A 15,511-nucleotide genomic window follows, 5' to 3' on the forward strand; every position below is an offset into this window, starting at 1 on the left:
CGAATTGGGATTGCAAGAAATAAGAAAGCAGGGGGCGTAGTGGTGAGGGCGAGTGGCAGCTCCAGCCCGGCTCACACATCGAGAGGAGATTATGCCCGGTGTCTTCCAGCACCTGAGGCCGTCTGAGCCACACTGTGCCCACACAGCTGACCTTGACTTCAGAATACTTTCAAAATCTGTGAGTGATTTGTTAGGAATCTTAAGTGTCCTGATGAAAAAGAGACACTTAATTATTAATAATAGTTAAAAGTTGCATTTTGTCCTTTAAAGTCATTTATATCTAGGTTATGACCTTAATCAACATTTTCCTATGAAACTGTTCCTGTGTGCTTTGGTATTTACATTAATTAATGTATACTGATGTTATTATGAAACTGCTTGCAAGGCAGTGAAACTCTAGGCTTCGGGGTTGCATGTAGGAGACACTCCAGCATGACATCTCAACGCTGACATCACAATAGCCTGTTTTTAGATTTGTTTCCAGTGACTACGATCCCCAGTAGGTCAGGAAGCAGCAGACAGCATATCTAGGACTCGCCAGCATCAACGCTGGTTTAGAGACTGCAGACCTGGAAGAGCCACGTTCCATAGAGCCGCACACTAGCTTACAAGTAAAGGGTCTTTTATAGAAACAAAGGGTGTCGATGTCTCTGCAGCCCTTTGTCTATTTCCCTTTACATGAAGGACTCAAGGAAAAGTCCTTAAGGCTTTTAAAAATGTTAAGCCAGGCTTTTTTCTTTATATAAAATGAATACTTATCAAAAGTAAAACACGTTTCTCACAGTCATGATTGGCTTGATTAATAAAATCTATAATAATAAAAGCATAATATGCTAATTAGACCAGATGTCCTTCCGGATGACCTTCCTGACGAAGCTGGGGCTGCAAGGAAAGCCTGGGTCCCGGGGGCCTGCCGGTGGCCAGAGAGAAGCCCGGGTCCTGAGTGCCAGACGGAAGCTGGTGCCGGCAGCTGGGGGAAGGAAGGCCTACTCTTACACAAATTTCATGCATCGGGCCTCTAGTCTACATATATAAAAGCCTAAACAACCTTTATGACCTGATGACCAGCCAATAGCTATGACACACACTGACCACCAGGGGGCAGACGCTCAATGCAGGAGATGCCCCCTGGTGGTCAGTGCACTCCCACGCCAACCTCCCACAGTCCCTCCCCCCCACCAGCCGGCCAGCCCCGATCGGGGACTGGGCGAGACAGCCCTGATTGTCCCCGATCACTGGCCAGGCCAAGGGACCCCACCCGTGCACAAACTCCTGCACCAGGCCTCTAGTATTAATATAAAAGCACTGAACCCCTGGATCAAGTCCTAGTACTCACTGTCTGTTGATAATCTGTGCAATTGGTTTTCAGAAACAATGTTCTGCACACTCACGGTGCTGTTTGGTCTGAGCTTTATCTTAGACTATTTCTGGAGTTATTTCTGCATGTTCATGCACTGGGTCCCTCTGGGCATAGAAGTAAATGTGAGCAGTATGGCTGCATTTCTGCCTCGGGCTCCTCCCCCAGCAGCTGCAGAGCCGCTGACCTGCGTGCACGCGTCCATCCCGGGCTTCCTCAGTCCCGTGCACGCAGAGGAGCCACCGGTGCCCGCGGCCGCGCTGGGGCCGCTCCGAGTGCACGTCCGTCAGGCGGGTCCCGCCTCTGGGCTCATTTGCTTGCAGTGCCTTCTGAGAGTTCAGCTTATTTTCAGAAAATCTCTAAATTGACGTGCTACCTAGCAGTGTTGCAGAGAATACATTTCAACACCAGCAAACCTGTCCCTTGTGTTGTCTACAATCAGACACTCCACAAGAAAGCCATCTGCCAAAGGGTGTCTGGATGGCAGGACCCACGGTTGAATTTCACAGCAATTGCGCAACCACCACGGGGTGGCTTTGTTCTCTGAGAAGGTCACTGTCTCATTCCGTTGGTTTCTGTGAGCTTATCATGTAACACACGGGAAACAAGAGTGCAGTAGGGATAGTCTTGTTTTCTTTAGCACAGAAAGCAAGATATTGTCTGATTCATGATTACACTGTTTAAGGTCAGAAATCACGCCAAGCCAAGACCTACGCAAAAGCCCGGTGCCACGGCGTCTCCCTGCCACCTGCTTTGTCTCTTTACTCATCAAGGTCTCTTCAGAGTGTGAAGTGAGACATTGTCGTCAGTGGGTAAAGGATTCACTCTCTTGACACCTGTTGTCGCTTTTAGATCCCTCGAGAGCAGAAAAGAAAGAGAGCAAGTGTCCAACCCCAGGGTGCGATGGAACTGGCCACGTAACTGGGCTGTACCCGCATCACCGCAGCCTGTCCGGATGCCCGCACAAAGATAGGGTCCCTCCGGAAAGTAAGTCTGCCTCACGATCCCGCACACACCGACGGCCCTTCTGTCATCTCTCTTGCCTCTGTCATTTCCATCTGTCCTGACGGGCAGCCCCAGTACAAGTGCACACGGGCCAGCAGGCTCTAGAGCTCAGCCTCCGCGGGCAGCGTGTCCTCGTGTCCTTCCTGCGGGACTGGCCCTAGGATGGAGCCCGGCACCCGGCTTCCTCTGCCCCCAGGCAGGCCTGGCCTCCGGGGCGCAGCTCACTCTGACCTGCTCCGCAGCCTCAGGCAGACTCCTCAGCAGCGCAGAGCTGAGTGCAGATGGTCCCACATCCCTCCCAGCTTGAAGCTGTGGGAGCCTTGAGGAAACCCCTTATCTGGACCCATTATGTGTAAATGTCCATCAGTATTTCTATTTGTATTTTATTGCATTTTATTCCAAAAGTCTGTTTCATGTCATAGTTGCCCCACCATTTCCACACAATAAAATCTTAAGTGAGGAGGGTTACAGCAGGTGGGTTTTGATCCCACACATTTATTTTAATCAGTTAGGTTCTGAGAATATGCAATAAAATTTTTTAAAACAACTAAATTTCCTTTAGAACTGAACCAATGTACACATTTTTATCTTTCCCACAGCACATGAAGTATTCCAACTATTTTATTTTTTAATATATTCTTATTTATTTCAGAGAGAAAGGGAAAGGGAGAGAGAGATAGAAACATCAATGATAAGAGAGAATCATGGATCAGTTGCCTCCCGCACACCCCACACTGGGGATCGAGCCCACAACCCAGGCCTGTGCCCTGACCAGGAATCAAACCGTGACCTCCTGGTTCATAGGTCGACACTCAACCACTGAGCCACGAAGGCCGGGCTAAAAACCATTAGAACTGATTGCACAGGGAAATGGCACATTTTCAGAAATGACCTTTGAGTCTAAGACCCTGATCGTGAGTCTCAGGATCTTCCTCATTGTCTGAGACACAGTTTCTAGTGAGGGAAGTGGAGTCACTTGGCTGGAGATGGGACCAGACGACCAGCTGACTGTTTGCAGGGACTTCTGAGGATGGTCCCATTCAGTGGCTGACTTTGGGATACTTGAGGCCCATCTGGCAGAACCCGGAGAAGTTCCCAGGAGCTGAGGCTTAGGACAGGCTTAGCGGGGCCTGTTCAGGGGAGGTATTTTAGAAGGGTTGGGACTCCGTTTTCAGACGGCTGCTGAAAATAATAAGCCTGTTTTCTGCACGTGCCCTGTCAGCAGACGAGAGCAGGAGTGGGGACCGCGCTGCCCGTGTGTTACATGAGCAGGGAGACAGCATGTGGCCGCAGCAGCTTACCCCCAGCCGGGCCACCGTGCACGCAGCCCACACTCATCAGACCCCTTGGAGCGTGCAGCCCGCAGGCAGTGCCAGCGGCTTTTCAGATGAGGAAACCTTGGCGCACATGCGTCCCTCCTTCCCAGTCAGCACAGGCCTGGTGCGTGGAAGAGACTCAGTGCTTTTCAAACCAGCGTGAGCAGGTGCGAGCCGCTGGGTAGATGCCTGAGCGAGATCCGGGTCCGCACCCACCTGAGTCCCCAGACCTGGTCTGAGCGGCCTCGTCCTAACCAGCCCGCGCCCTGGAGCACGGCACATGCTCTGCACTTGGTTTTCCTCATCTGCAAAATGAAGCATTAGGACGAAGCCCTCGGGCCTTAAGAGAAATAGCCTCTTGACGCCGTTTCTCTGTAAGGCACACATTTTCACCTTCAGAGTAGAAGATGGGTTTCTCCTCAGGGCTGACAATCCTCCTGACTCCATATGCTCCGGGAAGAGCCTGAATGGAGCAGAAACGGCCGTGTCCTGACAGCCGCAGATGAAGGCCACGCCTGTCACGCCTGCGCCCGGCACAGTGGGGGCCCAGCTCTGGCGCTGGCCCACTGATCCCTTCCCACATGGACTCGTGTCCTTCCTTAGAACACCATGAAGTGGAAACAGTCGCACTCCAGGTGGACTCCACACAGTGGTCTGTCGCCCCAGTTTGCAACACATTGTGTGAGGAGCAGAGGCCGCCCCACTGAACGAGACCCGCTCTGTCCTCCAGGAGCCCCCACAGGGCAGGCATGACCTCTAGGGACAGGCTCCACAGCAGCTGCAGACACGCCCCAGACACCAGGGGTGAGGCCTTCCCCAGGGACCTCAGGCCTCACTGCTGTCCTGCTCAGCCTGTCTGTGAGAGAGAGAACCACACAGTCTCTGCCCGCTGCCGGAGCCGTCCACATAGGAGCCCGGCTGGAGGAGGCGGGGCAGCTGGCAGGGCCGGAAGAGGGCTCATGGGCGAGGCAGACAGACTGAGGTGAAGGCAAGGCCTGCCTCGGAGCGCGATCAGGGGGTGACAGCAGCGATGGGCGCAGGGAGCTGAGGAACAGGGAGACCGTGGCCTGGACTTGTTTTCTGAAACGGGAAGTGCGGGCTGACGGTCCTGGGGGCTGCGGGAGGGAGGCCTGGAGGCTGGAGAAGGTCAGACGCACAGCTGCTCTGGGTCTGTCCTCTGAGTGGTGCACGTAGAAACGAGTGGAGGGGCCCAGACAGGAGGCTTAAAGCAAGAGCGCACAGGAGCCCCGAGGGGAAGACGAGCAGAGGGCGAAAGGCAGGTAGAGAGGAGTCGGGCCGAGAGGACAGTGTCTGCACAGGGGACACCTGTGAAAAGGTCCGGAGAAGGACGTGAGGACTGCGGGGAAGAGCAGGAGAGACGTGGCTGCGGAGGGGAGGCAGATGGTCCACTCTCAAGTGGGCTTCTGTGTGGCCACTTAGCAGGAGACGCAGGTGCAGGCAGTTTGAGGGCTGAGCCTCGGACATGCATGAGGCTGTTTGCATCTCCAGGAGAGACTGTATTGAGAGCTTTTAGCTTGAAAGGAAAACGGTGTTAATTGGAGAGAAGCAGTGTCCTGGGAAGCGGTGTGACGTTACAGCAGGAGGTCAGGAGAGGAGAGTGAGGAGTGAGTGACGGCGGGCGACCCAGTGGCAGAGCAGGACCCAGAGGCAGGGAGAGGGCAGGTGGGTGCTGCCTCCTCCGAGCCGGCAGAGACCCAGGGAGCGGGCCAAGTCCCGGAAGACAGGTCCCCGAGGGAGCAGCACAGGCCCCTCCCATCAATCACTGCAGACTCAGCTGAGAACTGCAGGGGCAAACCCAGATTTAAGGAACTGTCCAGAGTGAGGGATGCGATGTGGCCTGAGTAATAAGCTTCCTGTGTGGCAGAGCACAGACGCTGTGCACGCTACAGAGGGAGACTCCTGGAGGAAAGAGGTTTGTAGAAAGTAGTCATGGAACTCGTTTGGGCAGACTCTGTTTTTAGGGGGCCTTCCATGCCCACCTCCATTAGGCAAACCTCACTCTGAGGGACGCTCCCACAGGTTCCTGCCGTGTGTTCTCCGGGAGGGGGTAGCCTAGTGTGCTGGGCCAGTGACATGGGTCACTTCTCTTGACTGCCCACCCTCACTTCTCACCCCCATCTGCCTTCCCCACCACCCAGAGCAGTGGCCTGTCCACTGAGGAGCAAGGCTGTGCACACAGCCTGACCGTGGCCACGGCGAGTAGCTGAGCACGCCCCTGACCGCTGGCCACTCCCGGGCCCCACAGCGGGCGACCGAGTCCCCTCGCTGGCCTCCCGGCCCAGCAGCGCAGCACTGACTATCCCAGCTCACTCATTTGAAGAAGAATAAAGTGTTCAATTCCTAGGTGGAAAGCCACCATTTAATTCATTTCATTAAAAATAAGGTTTGGGGTTCCTGTCACCATGGCCACCATGCCCTGATGACACTTTCTGAGGCAGAGGCGTGTATTGGAACCGTCTGGTCTGCGTGCTGCTGCCTGGCGATCAGGTGCTCAGTGCTTCCGTGTGGGGGGCAGATGGGCTGCGCTGGGGACGTCCTCACATCCCAACCTCCAGCCCCCACACAGCACACCCCGCTCTGCATGCCCCCCAGATGAGCCTTCTCCCCCTTCCCACGTGTTCCCCCGACCATGCCCATCACGAATGTCTGCCGGCCCGTCAGTCGTACACGAGCCATTTTGTTAGAATGACTGCGTCCTCTTGTCCCTGGACCGTTGCTGTGTTTTAATGCCGCGTGTTTTCTCTGCTCTCCCTGTCAAGTTCTTGCCATGCATGAGAATGTTCTCAAGTGTCCTACTCCGGGCTGCACAGGGCGCGGGCATGTAAATAGCAACAGGAACTCTCACCGAAGGTAAGCACAGCCCCTGCGCCCTGCCTGCAGGGGGGCCCCGGGAGCCCCGTCTCTCCCCGCCCTGACGCACCCTCATCCAGAGGATGGAGACTCAGTCCCATCGCCCTCGGCGTGTGGTGCTCAGACCCCGTCACAGATGGGAGGTTTAATGGTCGCACCCACCTCGGGATGGGCAACAGTCCCCCCGGGAGGCTCCGTCCTCGCTGTGACCTCTGAGGGAACCATGACCATGTGCAACTGGAAGAAACAGTACAGGCTCCCTGTGCCCGTCAGGAGGGACTGGGTCCACCCCTCAGACAGGGCGGGACTTGGAATCCAGGAAGGAGCCGGGCTGCCCCGCTCTGCTGGACCCTGCCCGGGGGTGGCATCAGCAGCATCAGCAGCCTTCCTGGCCCACTGCTGTCTTCCCGCTCACAGCCATGCTTGGCCCTGAGTGAAGTCCACTCCTCCTTCCTCCCTGTTCTCACCCCCACGGAGCGCAGCCCTTCCATCAGGTGCTCCTTGGCCGTAGGCAGAGCGGTTCTGTCCCAGTGTGCCCTGCAGCCTGTCCAGCACCACACACCTAACACACCTCTAAGCCTAAATGCTGGGAGCGTCCCTCTACTGCTGGCTCTTCCCACTGGCCAATGTGGTCACTTGTGTTAAATTTATAATGAATCAAATCACAGCCCCGCCACCCCCAGCCCTTGGGGTGTGTCCTGGGCGTGTGCTGCAAAGGAGGCAGCAATGGGAGTAAGGGTCATGCTGAGCGTGACTCGAAGCTGCGTTTACAGACCAGCTCCTCCGTCAGATCTCACCCCACCCCACGTGCAGGGAGGGAGGTCCACGGTGCCTGTGGTTCATGGACTGTGCAGTCACACAGGCAGCAGACACCACGGTCTCAGGAAGGACCTGAGCATCCAGCTCCAGAGCCTCTTCCAGCGAGCGGGCCTCGGACTGTCCTGCTGTCCCCCCGTCTCTCTTCAGGGGCACCAGCCATGCACTGTGGTCAGTGGTGCTTGGGGGTCGGCCTAGACCTCCATCTCTGGTGCCAGCCAGAGAGCTGCCCTGCCTGGGCCACTAGACACAGCCTGCCCCGCGGCCAGTCCCTCCTCCAGACCCGGGGACCATCCCCGAAGGGAGCCTGGGTCTGACACCGACTGGCTTACACTCTCTTGAATGTCTTGGGCCTGGCTGGCTGGCGTGAGAAAGCTTCAGGTGCACTTCACACGGGGCACACCAGCAGGCAGCACTGTCTGCTGGGGGAAGGGAATACCCACTCTCGCGTTCCCACCATCAGGAGAGCAGACAGGTTGGGAAATCACCCCCCACTCCTGCGAGGATGTGGTTGTGCTGATCAGGGAGGGGGCGGTGGCTCAGTCGGGGGTGGTGTGTGGAGCCCTCAGGGAGACAACTGACCCCTTTCTGTGCTTGCAGCCTCTCTGGATGCCCTATTGCTGCAGCGGAGAAGCTGGCAAAGGCCCAGGAAAAGCACCAGAGCTGCGACGTGTCCAAGTCCAGCCCGGCCTCAGACCGGGTGCTCAGGTACAGCTCAGAGTGTGCGGTGCCCCGGGTCCCTGTAGGCAGCCCTCCCGCCAGCTCGGGGCTGTGTAGGAGGCGATGCCAGGCTCAGGGGCAGGCGGGAAGCTAAAGAGCGCTGTGCTAGGAGCGAGACCCAGCACCCCCCACACCAAACGGGCCTGTGGGCAGGAGGTGACTCCGCTCCTGGGCTTCGGTGAGGAGCTCGGTTCTGGTTTTCTCCCCGTAGCTCCTGGCTGAGGCTGGGTGGGGCTTTCCCAGCTGATGCTGCCCCAGAGGATGGTCCTAAGAGGCTGAGAGGCCAGGCACCACCTGCAGGTGGCAGCAGTGCTTCCTTCCAGCACATCAGTGATGGAGCCCCCTTGCCAGCCTGGAGGCGGCCTGCGTGGGAGCCCGGAGCTGCCCTCCCCTGTCCTCAGACACCCAGTGCAGAGAGGGCGGGCTGACCTGCCCCAGACCTCATTAGAGGATAAACCAGGAAAGTCCTCAGACACCCTCAGGCTTAGCCCGCCGTGTATCAAGTTTAGAAAAGAGCAGAGAGGGAGAAACCCACACTCGCTCACCCTACATCAGCTTGCATGTCTGCCCGTGAGCACCATGCCCACAGCTGCAGGTCCTGCTGCTTAATCCCCAGCTCACACAAGGTGGGAGTCAGTGTGTCCACATGGCCAGAGCCGGGCCCTGCCTTGGAGCCAGGGAGGGTGAGAGAGAGACAGCCCTCACACCCTCACACACACACACACATGCACTCGCACACACACACACACACTCATATACACTCGCACACACTCACACACTCGCGCGTGCACTCGTGCACACACAACCACACACGCATACTCGCACACACTCACACAACTCACACACATTCCCAGTCTTGCCTTTGTTACCGTGTCCTCTGGGACAGATCCTGTGGACGCAGTCACCAGGCAGAGGACACGTCACCTTTGTGGTCTGTTGAGTGTGGTTCCCAGTTCAGAGAGGATCTGCCATAGCCCTTCAACTCAATAGAAAAGTTAAATCCTTTTAGAAAGTGGGAAATATTTAAATAGACAAAACTAAGAAAAACCATCTGTGGTCCTGACATTCAGAGATACCCCTCAGTCAGGCTTGGCATGCATTCTTCTAGACCAGTGGTTCTCAACCTTCCAGCCCTTTAAATACAGTTCCTCATGTTGTGACCCCCAACCATAAAATTATTTTCGTTGCTACTTCATAACTGTAATGTTGCTACTGTTATGAATCGTCATGTAAATATCTGATATGCAGGATGGTCTTAGGCGACCCCTGTGAAAGGGTTGTTCGACCGCCAAAGGGGTCGCGACCCACAGGTTGAGAACCGCTGTAGACTATTCTGTGAGGGTGTTACAGTCTGATGTCCCCAGGGTACCTGCAACTCTGTCATCTCACAGAAAGTAAGGCTGACAAATAAGTGCGAGCCCCTGAGAGCCCAAGCCCACTCACTGTTAATAATGGCAGCACAAGAGCCCCCCCCCCCCAAAACCTTGGGTGCAATCCACCTGAGAAGGGATGGCTCTTCACCAGGGGAGACTCTGAGGAAAGGCAGAGGGAGACCGAGGCGAGAGCCCGGCCCTCCACACATCACAGCTGAGTCCCTCGCAGCCCCGAGCCCGCGCTCCCGCATGGAGAGGGCAGCTGAGAGGGATGAGATGCGTCCGTGATTGCAAACCTGTTTAGACGCAGCCTCCATCTGACCTGAGCCTGAAACAGCAGCTTTTATGCTGTTTCTGCTGCTCCTTTCTTTGGGTGGACACAGTGGAGAAGCACAGCAAGTGACAGCAAAGCAAGGCCAGGTGCCAACAGCTGTGCATCTGCAAACAGTTCCTTAGGCCGGGGTGCCGGGAGGAGGGTGTTAACACAGGAAAGGGCCTGCAGCCAGGCCTCGTCTCCGGCTCCGCCCCCTCTGCCCCCATGGGCAATGCCAGCGCTGGGTCCCAGCTCCAGGTGAGGCTGGTCCCTCTCCATCACCCGTGTCCTCCCACAGTGTCCACACACAGAGAGGCTTGCTCAGCGGGTGAGGACAGAGCCAGGAAGGAAGGAAAAGGAAAAGCATTTAAACCTACAATCATTTAAATAATTATGGTTTTTCTAAATCTTTAAATAGATTTCCAGCAGGAATTTAAGACTTGAGTAAGTACGCCCAGTCCTGTCCACATTTCTTCTCTCCTCTGCTGGGCCCATCCACCTCCATTTTCTCACCCAGGATTGCCTCGCACTGAGGCCTCTGCCCAGGCTCCTCCGCTGAGCCGGCCCAGCCCCACTAGCAAATGAACAGACTCCCATCTGCCCCGGCACCAGTCTCCTGTGCTTCCCCAAGACGCGCCTCACCTTCCGACTGTTTTTCTTTTCTGGGAATGTTTGTGCTCACACCCTGATCATACCCTTAGTGCAGCGGCTCTCAACCTGTGGGTCGCGACCCCTTTGGCGGTCGAACGACCCTTTCACAGGGGTCGCCTAAATACATCCTGCATATCAGATATTTACATTACGATTCATAACAGTAGCAACATTACAGTTATGAAGCAGCAATGAAAATAACTTTATGGTTGGGGGTCACCACACATGAGGAACTGTATTAAAGGGTGGCGGCATTAGGAAGGTTGAGAACCATTGCCTTAGTGGTTTACCTGTTCTGTAAAGCTGGCTCCAGCTTCTCCGCGGAGATGGAATCTCACAGCCAGAAGAGGCCTCCCTTCCCCAGAATCCCCGCAGCACTGGCTCTTAAAATAGTGTATCTCTCTCTCTCACACACACACAATAGTGCAGCCCGGGATCTTTGAGGCAAAGCTGGGGGCTTTAGTCTTTTATGCAGCCACACCCTCCATACTACCTGGCAAATGCCTCAAATAATGGGCATTCAGCTAATCGCTTCCTTGTTTTGTTGACTGACAAGTAAATAAGCCAAGTTCATGACATCAAAGTAAGTGCTTGGTGATTTGGTAAATAAAGGTGTTAACATGAGGGGAAGCTGAGCAAAGGAAGAACTCTTCTGTGCGTCTTAATTTCCAAGAAGAGCTTAAACATTCCACTTATGAGAGAGAGAGAGCTGGACACACACACACAACAAAATGGAATCTTAAATAATGAATAATAATAGAAGGCTCCTCCCCTTAAATAATTCACTCTAAAATCTAGGAAAATGGATGGCTCCTAGGTAAAAATATTGAAACTGTAGGCTAATATTTGTCAGAATATATTACTGCATGTTCCATTTTATTGCCCAGACATACACATTTGTATCTAGTTTCGCTCGGCCTGTGGCCCTATGAGTACTTCTTTCATTTCCTCTCTCTCCAAGGGAAAATGCCTCCTTAGCTCCTGCATGTGAGTGTGACTCTCACTCTTTGCAGAAGAAAACACATGGACTTGCGATTCTTCTGTCCTCACACCTGTCTCTTCACCAAGCCCACCAAGACAGGAAAGGAGAAGGGAAACGGGAAAGTTAGTTCCGTTTTCGTCTTCTTGTTGCCAGAGTTGACAGTCGGGAGGCTAGCGTATGTGGTGCTGTGTAATGACAGCGCCGCGGCTTTTTCTTGGGAAAGCAGGGCGTGGTTTCCATGCCAGGTTCCAGGCCCGAGTGCCGCTGAGAGCTAGCTGCTCTGGCGTTAGCGTGAGCCCGTCCCCCTGCGGCCCCGAAAAAGCCAGCTGTCGATTGTTTCTTGTTTGCTTACAGGCCAATGTGCTTTGTAAAGCAGCTCGAGATCCCTCACTACGGCTACAGGAACAACGTCCCCACGACCACGCCGCGCTCCAACCTGGCCAAAGAGCTGGAGAAATACTCCAAGACGTCGTTTGAGTACAACAGTTACGACAGCCACACGTACGGCAAGCGGGCCATAGCTCCCAAGGTGCAAACCAGGGACATATCCCCCAAAGGATATGATGGTAGGAGGTGCACACTCTTATACATGAGAGTCACGCTTGCCTTGATGATGTTGTTGTTGTGTATATCCATTTCCTACCAGCCGGTCGCGCATGTGGTCACTTGCTGGGCACCAAAGGACAGCACGCCACCCTGGGCTTCTTCCTCAGAACCAGGGGTCCACGGTGGGGAGCAGGGCTGCGGGTGTGGACAGAGCCTCGGCTCCTCTGCCCCTGCTGTCACTCAGACCATGTCCTCACCTTCCTAAACGTCCTTTGATTGGTGGCCCAGCTCAGATACCTGGACAGCCGGCAGCAGTGGCCCCAAATCCGTGGCTGTGTGGGGAGGTCTGCACCCCCACCCGCCCCATGTTCCCAACCCTGGGTGCACAGAGTCGTCCGAGTGACTTAGAAGTCTGACGCTCAGGCGGCTCCCACCCCGGCCAAACCAGAACCTCAGGTGTTCCCTGTGTGGTGGGATTTTTAAAGTCACCGCGATTGCTCTGTGCATTTGAAGGTGGACAGCCTCCGAGGGTGTCCCAGCCCCTCAAGCAGGCTTGGACCCTGCTCTGTTCTGCCCTGGGGAGCGGGCCTGGGAGAGCCACCTGGTGGGGCCCAGCTGGGTCACGGGCGCACCCTGCCATCGCGTCAGGAAAAGCACAGCTCCTGTCCACCGCGGGCTCAGCCACCGCCAGGGTGTGCCTGGGTCACAGTTATCGTGGTTAGTGGTTAACAATAGACGGGAAGACCACGTATCTTGGCGTTTACTTATCTAACCACAATTCTACTTTAAATTCCAGGATATATGACTTAGTTGGCAAGTTTTACTAACTGGCATGTGGGCTGCGTAGCTTGTGGTGATGTAGAAGTCTCTCCTGGCGCTCTCTAGTGAGGCAGGAGATGGGCACGCTCCTCTCTGAGAGACGGAATTCAAATCACAGCACACAGACCGTTTCAGCTGAGTGGTGGGGGTTCTGAAACCGTCTCATAATTCAATATGAGTAGCTACACCTTTTTCAAAGTTATGTTAGTCATTCTTTGCCTTAATAACAATTAATTTGTATAGTGAATAGAGTATTTCTCTGATGCATCAAATATTGATTATCTTTGCATGTATCAATTCTTAATATATAGGAATTAATATAAATGGGGAAAAGAAAGTGGTTTACAGTATAATAGAAAATAAGTATTTTTGTTTATTTTGTAATAATTTGCCAATTTCAGTTTTTATTATTTCATTCATTTGATTGCAAATGAAGGATCAAAAGAAATTGAATTCACATAATTAAGGATTCTGTTGATAGCATTTCCAGTTTTGAGAGATCTGATGAGTGCTTTGGCTCGTTCATTTTCACCCGCCTCTTTGTCGCAGCTGTTCTCCGTGGCCTGAGTCCTTGCCCCGCTGTCCGGGCTAGCTGGGTGAGGGCGCGGCCGGTAGAGTGCGTCTTGGGTTGCAGTGCCTTCGGTGGGGTAGGAGGCAAACCTGCCTGTCTGTTCTCAGCTCTTCCCTGAGGACTGTGTGCTGTTGGGCACGTTAGTGCTGTGTGTCCATTCCCGGAGTCGAGTGGAGGTACCGTTCTGCCTGCTGGGAAGACCAGGGACAGCTCTAAAGGGGCACAAGCATGTTAGTCCCGACATTCTCACCTGCCCAGAAAGGTGCCTGGTGTCAGGACCGAGGCAGAGCCATGCTGTTCAGCCGACCAACAAGAAAACGAGAGCAGAATAGAAACTCCACTCTTAGGTCCTTAGTGAACTAAGAGAAGAGGAAAGACACCCTTTTAGCAAACATTTACTGAGAAGGAAGTCAGTGACCCCGTTTCTCTTCCACTAGAGGCGCCTGGCAGACTTTGAACGCATGGAGGACAATGCCGCTAAGGGTGAGGGGCTGGGCCAGGGCCCAGTGGATGTGAGCTGAGAGGAGCCCTCCTGCTCCCGGGCATCGGGCAGTAGGCACCACAGGCGACTGAGGTCTGCACTCAGCTCCAGGAGCGCCCCCGGGGTTCCGTCACTGTCCTGAGCCGGAGGGAAATGAGCCTGTGGTGGGTGGGCCAGTGTCAGGGCAGGAGCAGAGATGCAGGTGCCTAGAACGCAGGGCCTTCCCCGTCTGCTCATCGCCCTGAGGTCCCACCTGCTGTGACCAAACACTCAGCACTTGGGTGCAGCCTCCTTGTTCTTTCAGGCACCAGACACGTCCTGACTGCTCTCTGTCTCTGTCCATCTGCCTGTCTGTCCACCCATCGACCCGTCCTCTCCCTGGTGGGCACATCCTCAGGAGGCACGTGCTTGTTTCCCTGGAAACCAGGATGCAGCACGCTCGCCTGCTCCACACACACTGCACAGAGCAGGTGGCCATTCCAGGGCCCTGAGGCTCTCACCAGCAGAGCAGGCGACAGGAGGGTCCTGGTGGAAGGTGTTTGCTTTGTTTCCATTTCATTTATTTTTCAAAACAAATGTCTTATGGTTGCTCTTTTTCCTGCAAGAGCGCTGACTGCCTGAGGAGGTCCTGCTCCGTGGGGTGTGGCCTGCACACAGCTGTGTCACATGCAGGCGTGTAGCTCTGTCATTCCCATGTCCGCTGGCACCTAGAACATGAACACATTCTTATCTGCTGACCAATTGGAAAGGGATTTAATTGAACATCACTTTGTTTGCCAAAAGAAAAGCCCAGTGCATTTTATGGTGAATCAGGTACTCCCATCTGACAAGGTAGGGGCTCCTGGGTGGGGCAGAGGGGCCAGAGCACACCTGGGAGAGACACCTGCCACCCCACGCCCTGTGGCTCTGCGGTGCCCCCTGGTGTCAGCACAGTGTGGTCCCAGGTCACTGTCACTAGGTTTTGTCAAAGTTTAACAGATAATTATTAGGACGAGGCCTTCATCACCTGAAAGATTTGAAGGATAGAGACTCTTATTTCATTGCAGCAAAACAAAAGAAAAAGTCGATGGCATTTAGTGAAGGGATACGCCTGGCTGCCCAGCTGCTTCTCTCCCCCTCTCTCCTCCCCACTCCACAGGGTGTGCGGTCCCAGTTGGTCCAGGCCCCTCCCGGCGGAGCCCAGAGGAGCCCCGGGTTAAGCATTCAGTGACGGGGATGCCCTTTTCCAAGGGGCTGCGGTGTTTGCGTAGACGCGTGTTGTCCTGCTCCTTCTAGAACTCGAATAGCACTCATTTCTGAACAACGTGCCCTGTTTCTTCTTTGTGTGGAGCACATTTTTCCCTGAGCCAGTGGCTAGCCCTCGTCAGGAAGAAAAAAACACACCTTAATAGTATTATTTTATTCCTCCCAGAATTTTTCTAACAAATGCGGGGATGACGTAAAACCACAAACTTCCATTCCTGAGAGAGAATCTTGGGCCGCGAGTTGGCTTTGCCGCCTCGATGTGCTCCAGGCAGGCCCCGGGCGGCCTCCTGGGACTGTCTCTGGGTCCCTCGGGGCCCAGCCCCGAGCCCTGCTGCCCCGTGGCCTGTGCTGCTGAGATAAGGCACCTTCGCAGGGGACTGGAGGAAGGCCCAGGGCCTGGCCCCGAGGGCGTGAGCACTGGCTCTCGGCGGAGGCGCGGGGCAGG

At 54.8% G+C, this 15,511-nt stretch overlaps 1 protein-coding gene across 13 annotated transcripts in view; it reads left to right on the forward strand.

The window, feature by feature from the left end:
• MYT1L (myelin transcription factor 1-like) overlaps positions 1 to 15,511 on the forward strand; it is a 305,434-nt gene that overhangs the window by 247,415 nt on the left and 42,508 nt on the right. For 12 of the 13 annotated variants that reach the window (XM_014540575.1, XM_005867251.2, XM_014540567.1 and 9 more), the window contains 4 exons: positions 2,210 to 2,344; positions 6,459 to 6,549; positions 7,966 to 8,073; positions 11,759 to 11,970. In XM_014540575.1, coding sequence (XP_014396061.1) covers positions 2,210 to 2,344; positions 6,459 to 6,549; positions 7,966 to 8,073; positions 11,759 to 11,970 — 546 coding nt within the window. The remainder of the gene's footprint in view (positions 1 to 2,209; positions 2,345 to 6,458; positions 6,550 to 7,965; positions 8,074 to 11,758; positions 11,971 to 15,511) is intronic. The other variant, XM_014540576.1, reaches the window with a different exon arrangement.

Source organism: Myotis brandtii, unplaced genomic scaffold (assembly GCF_000412655.1).
Source record: "Myotis brandtii unplaced genomic scaffold, ASM41265v1 scaffold247, whole genome shotgun sequence".
In the NCBI taxonomy this organism is placed as follows: Eukaryota; Metazoa; Chordata; class Mammalia; order Chiroptera; family Vespertilionidae; genus Myotis; species Myotis brandtii.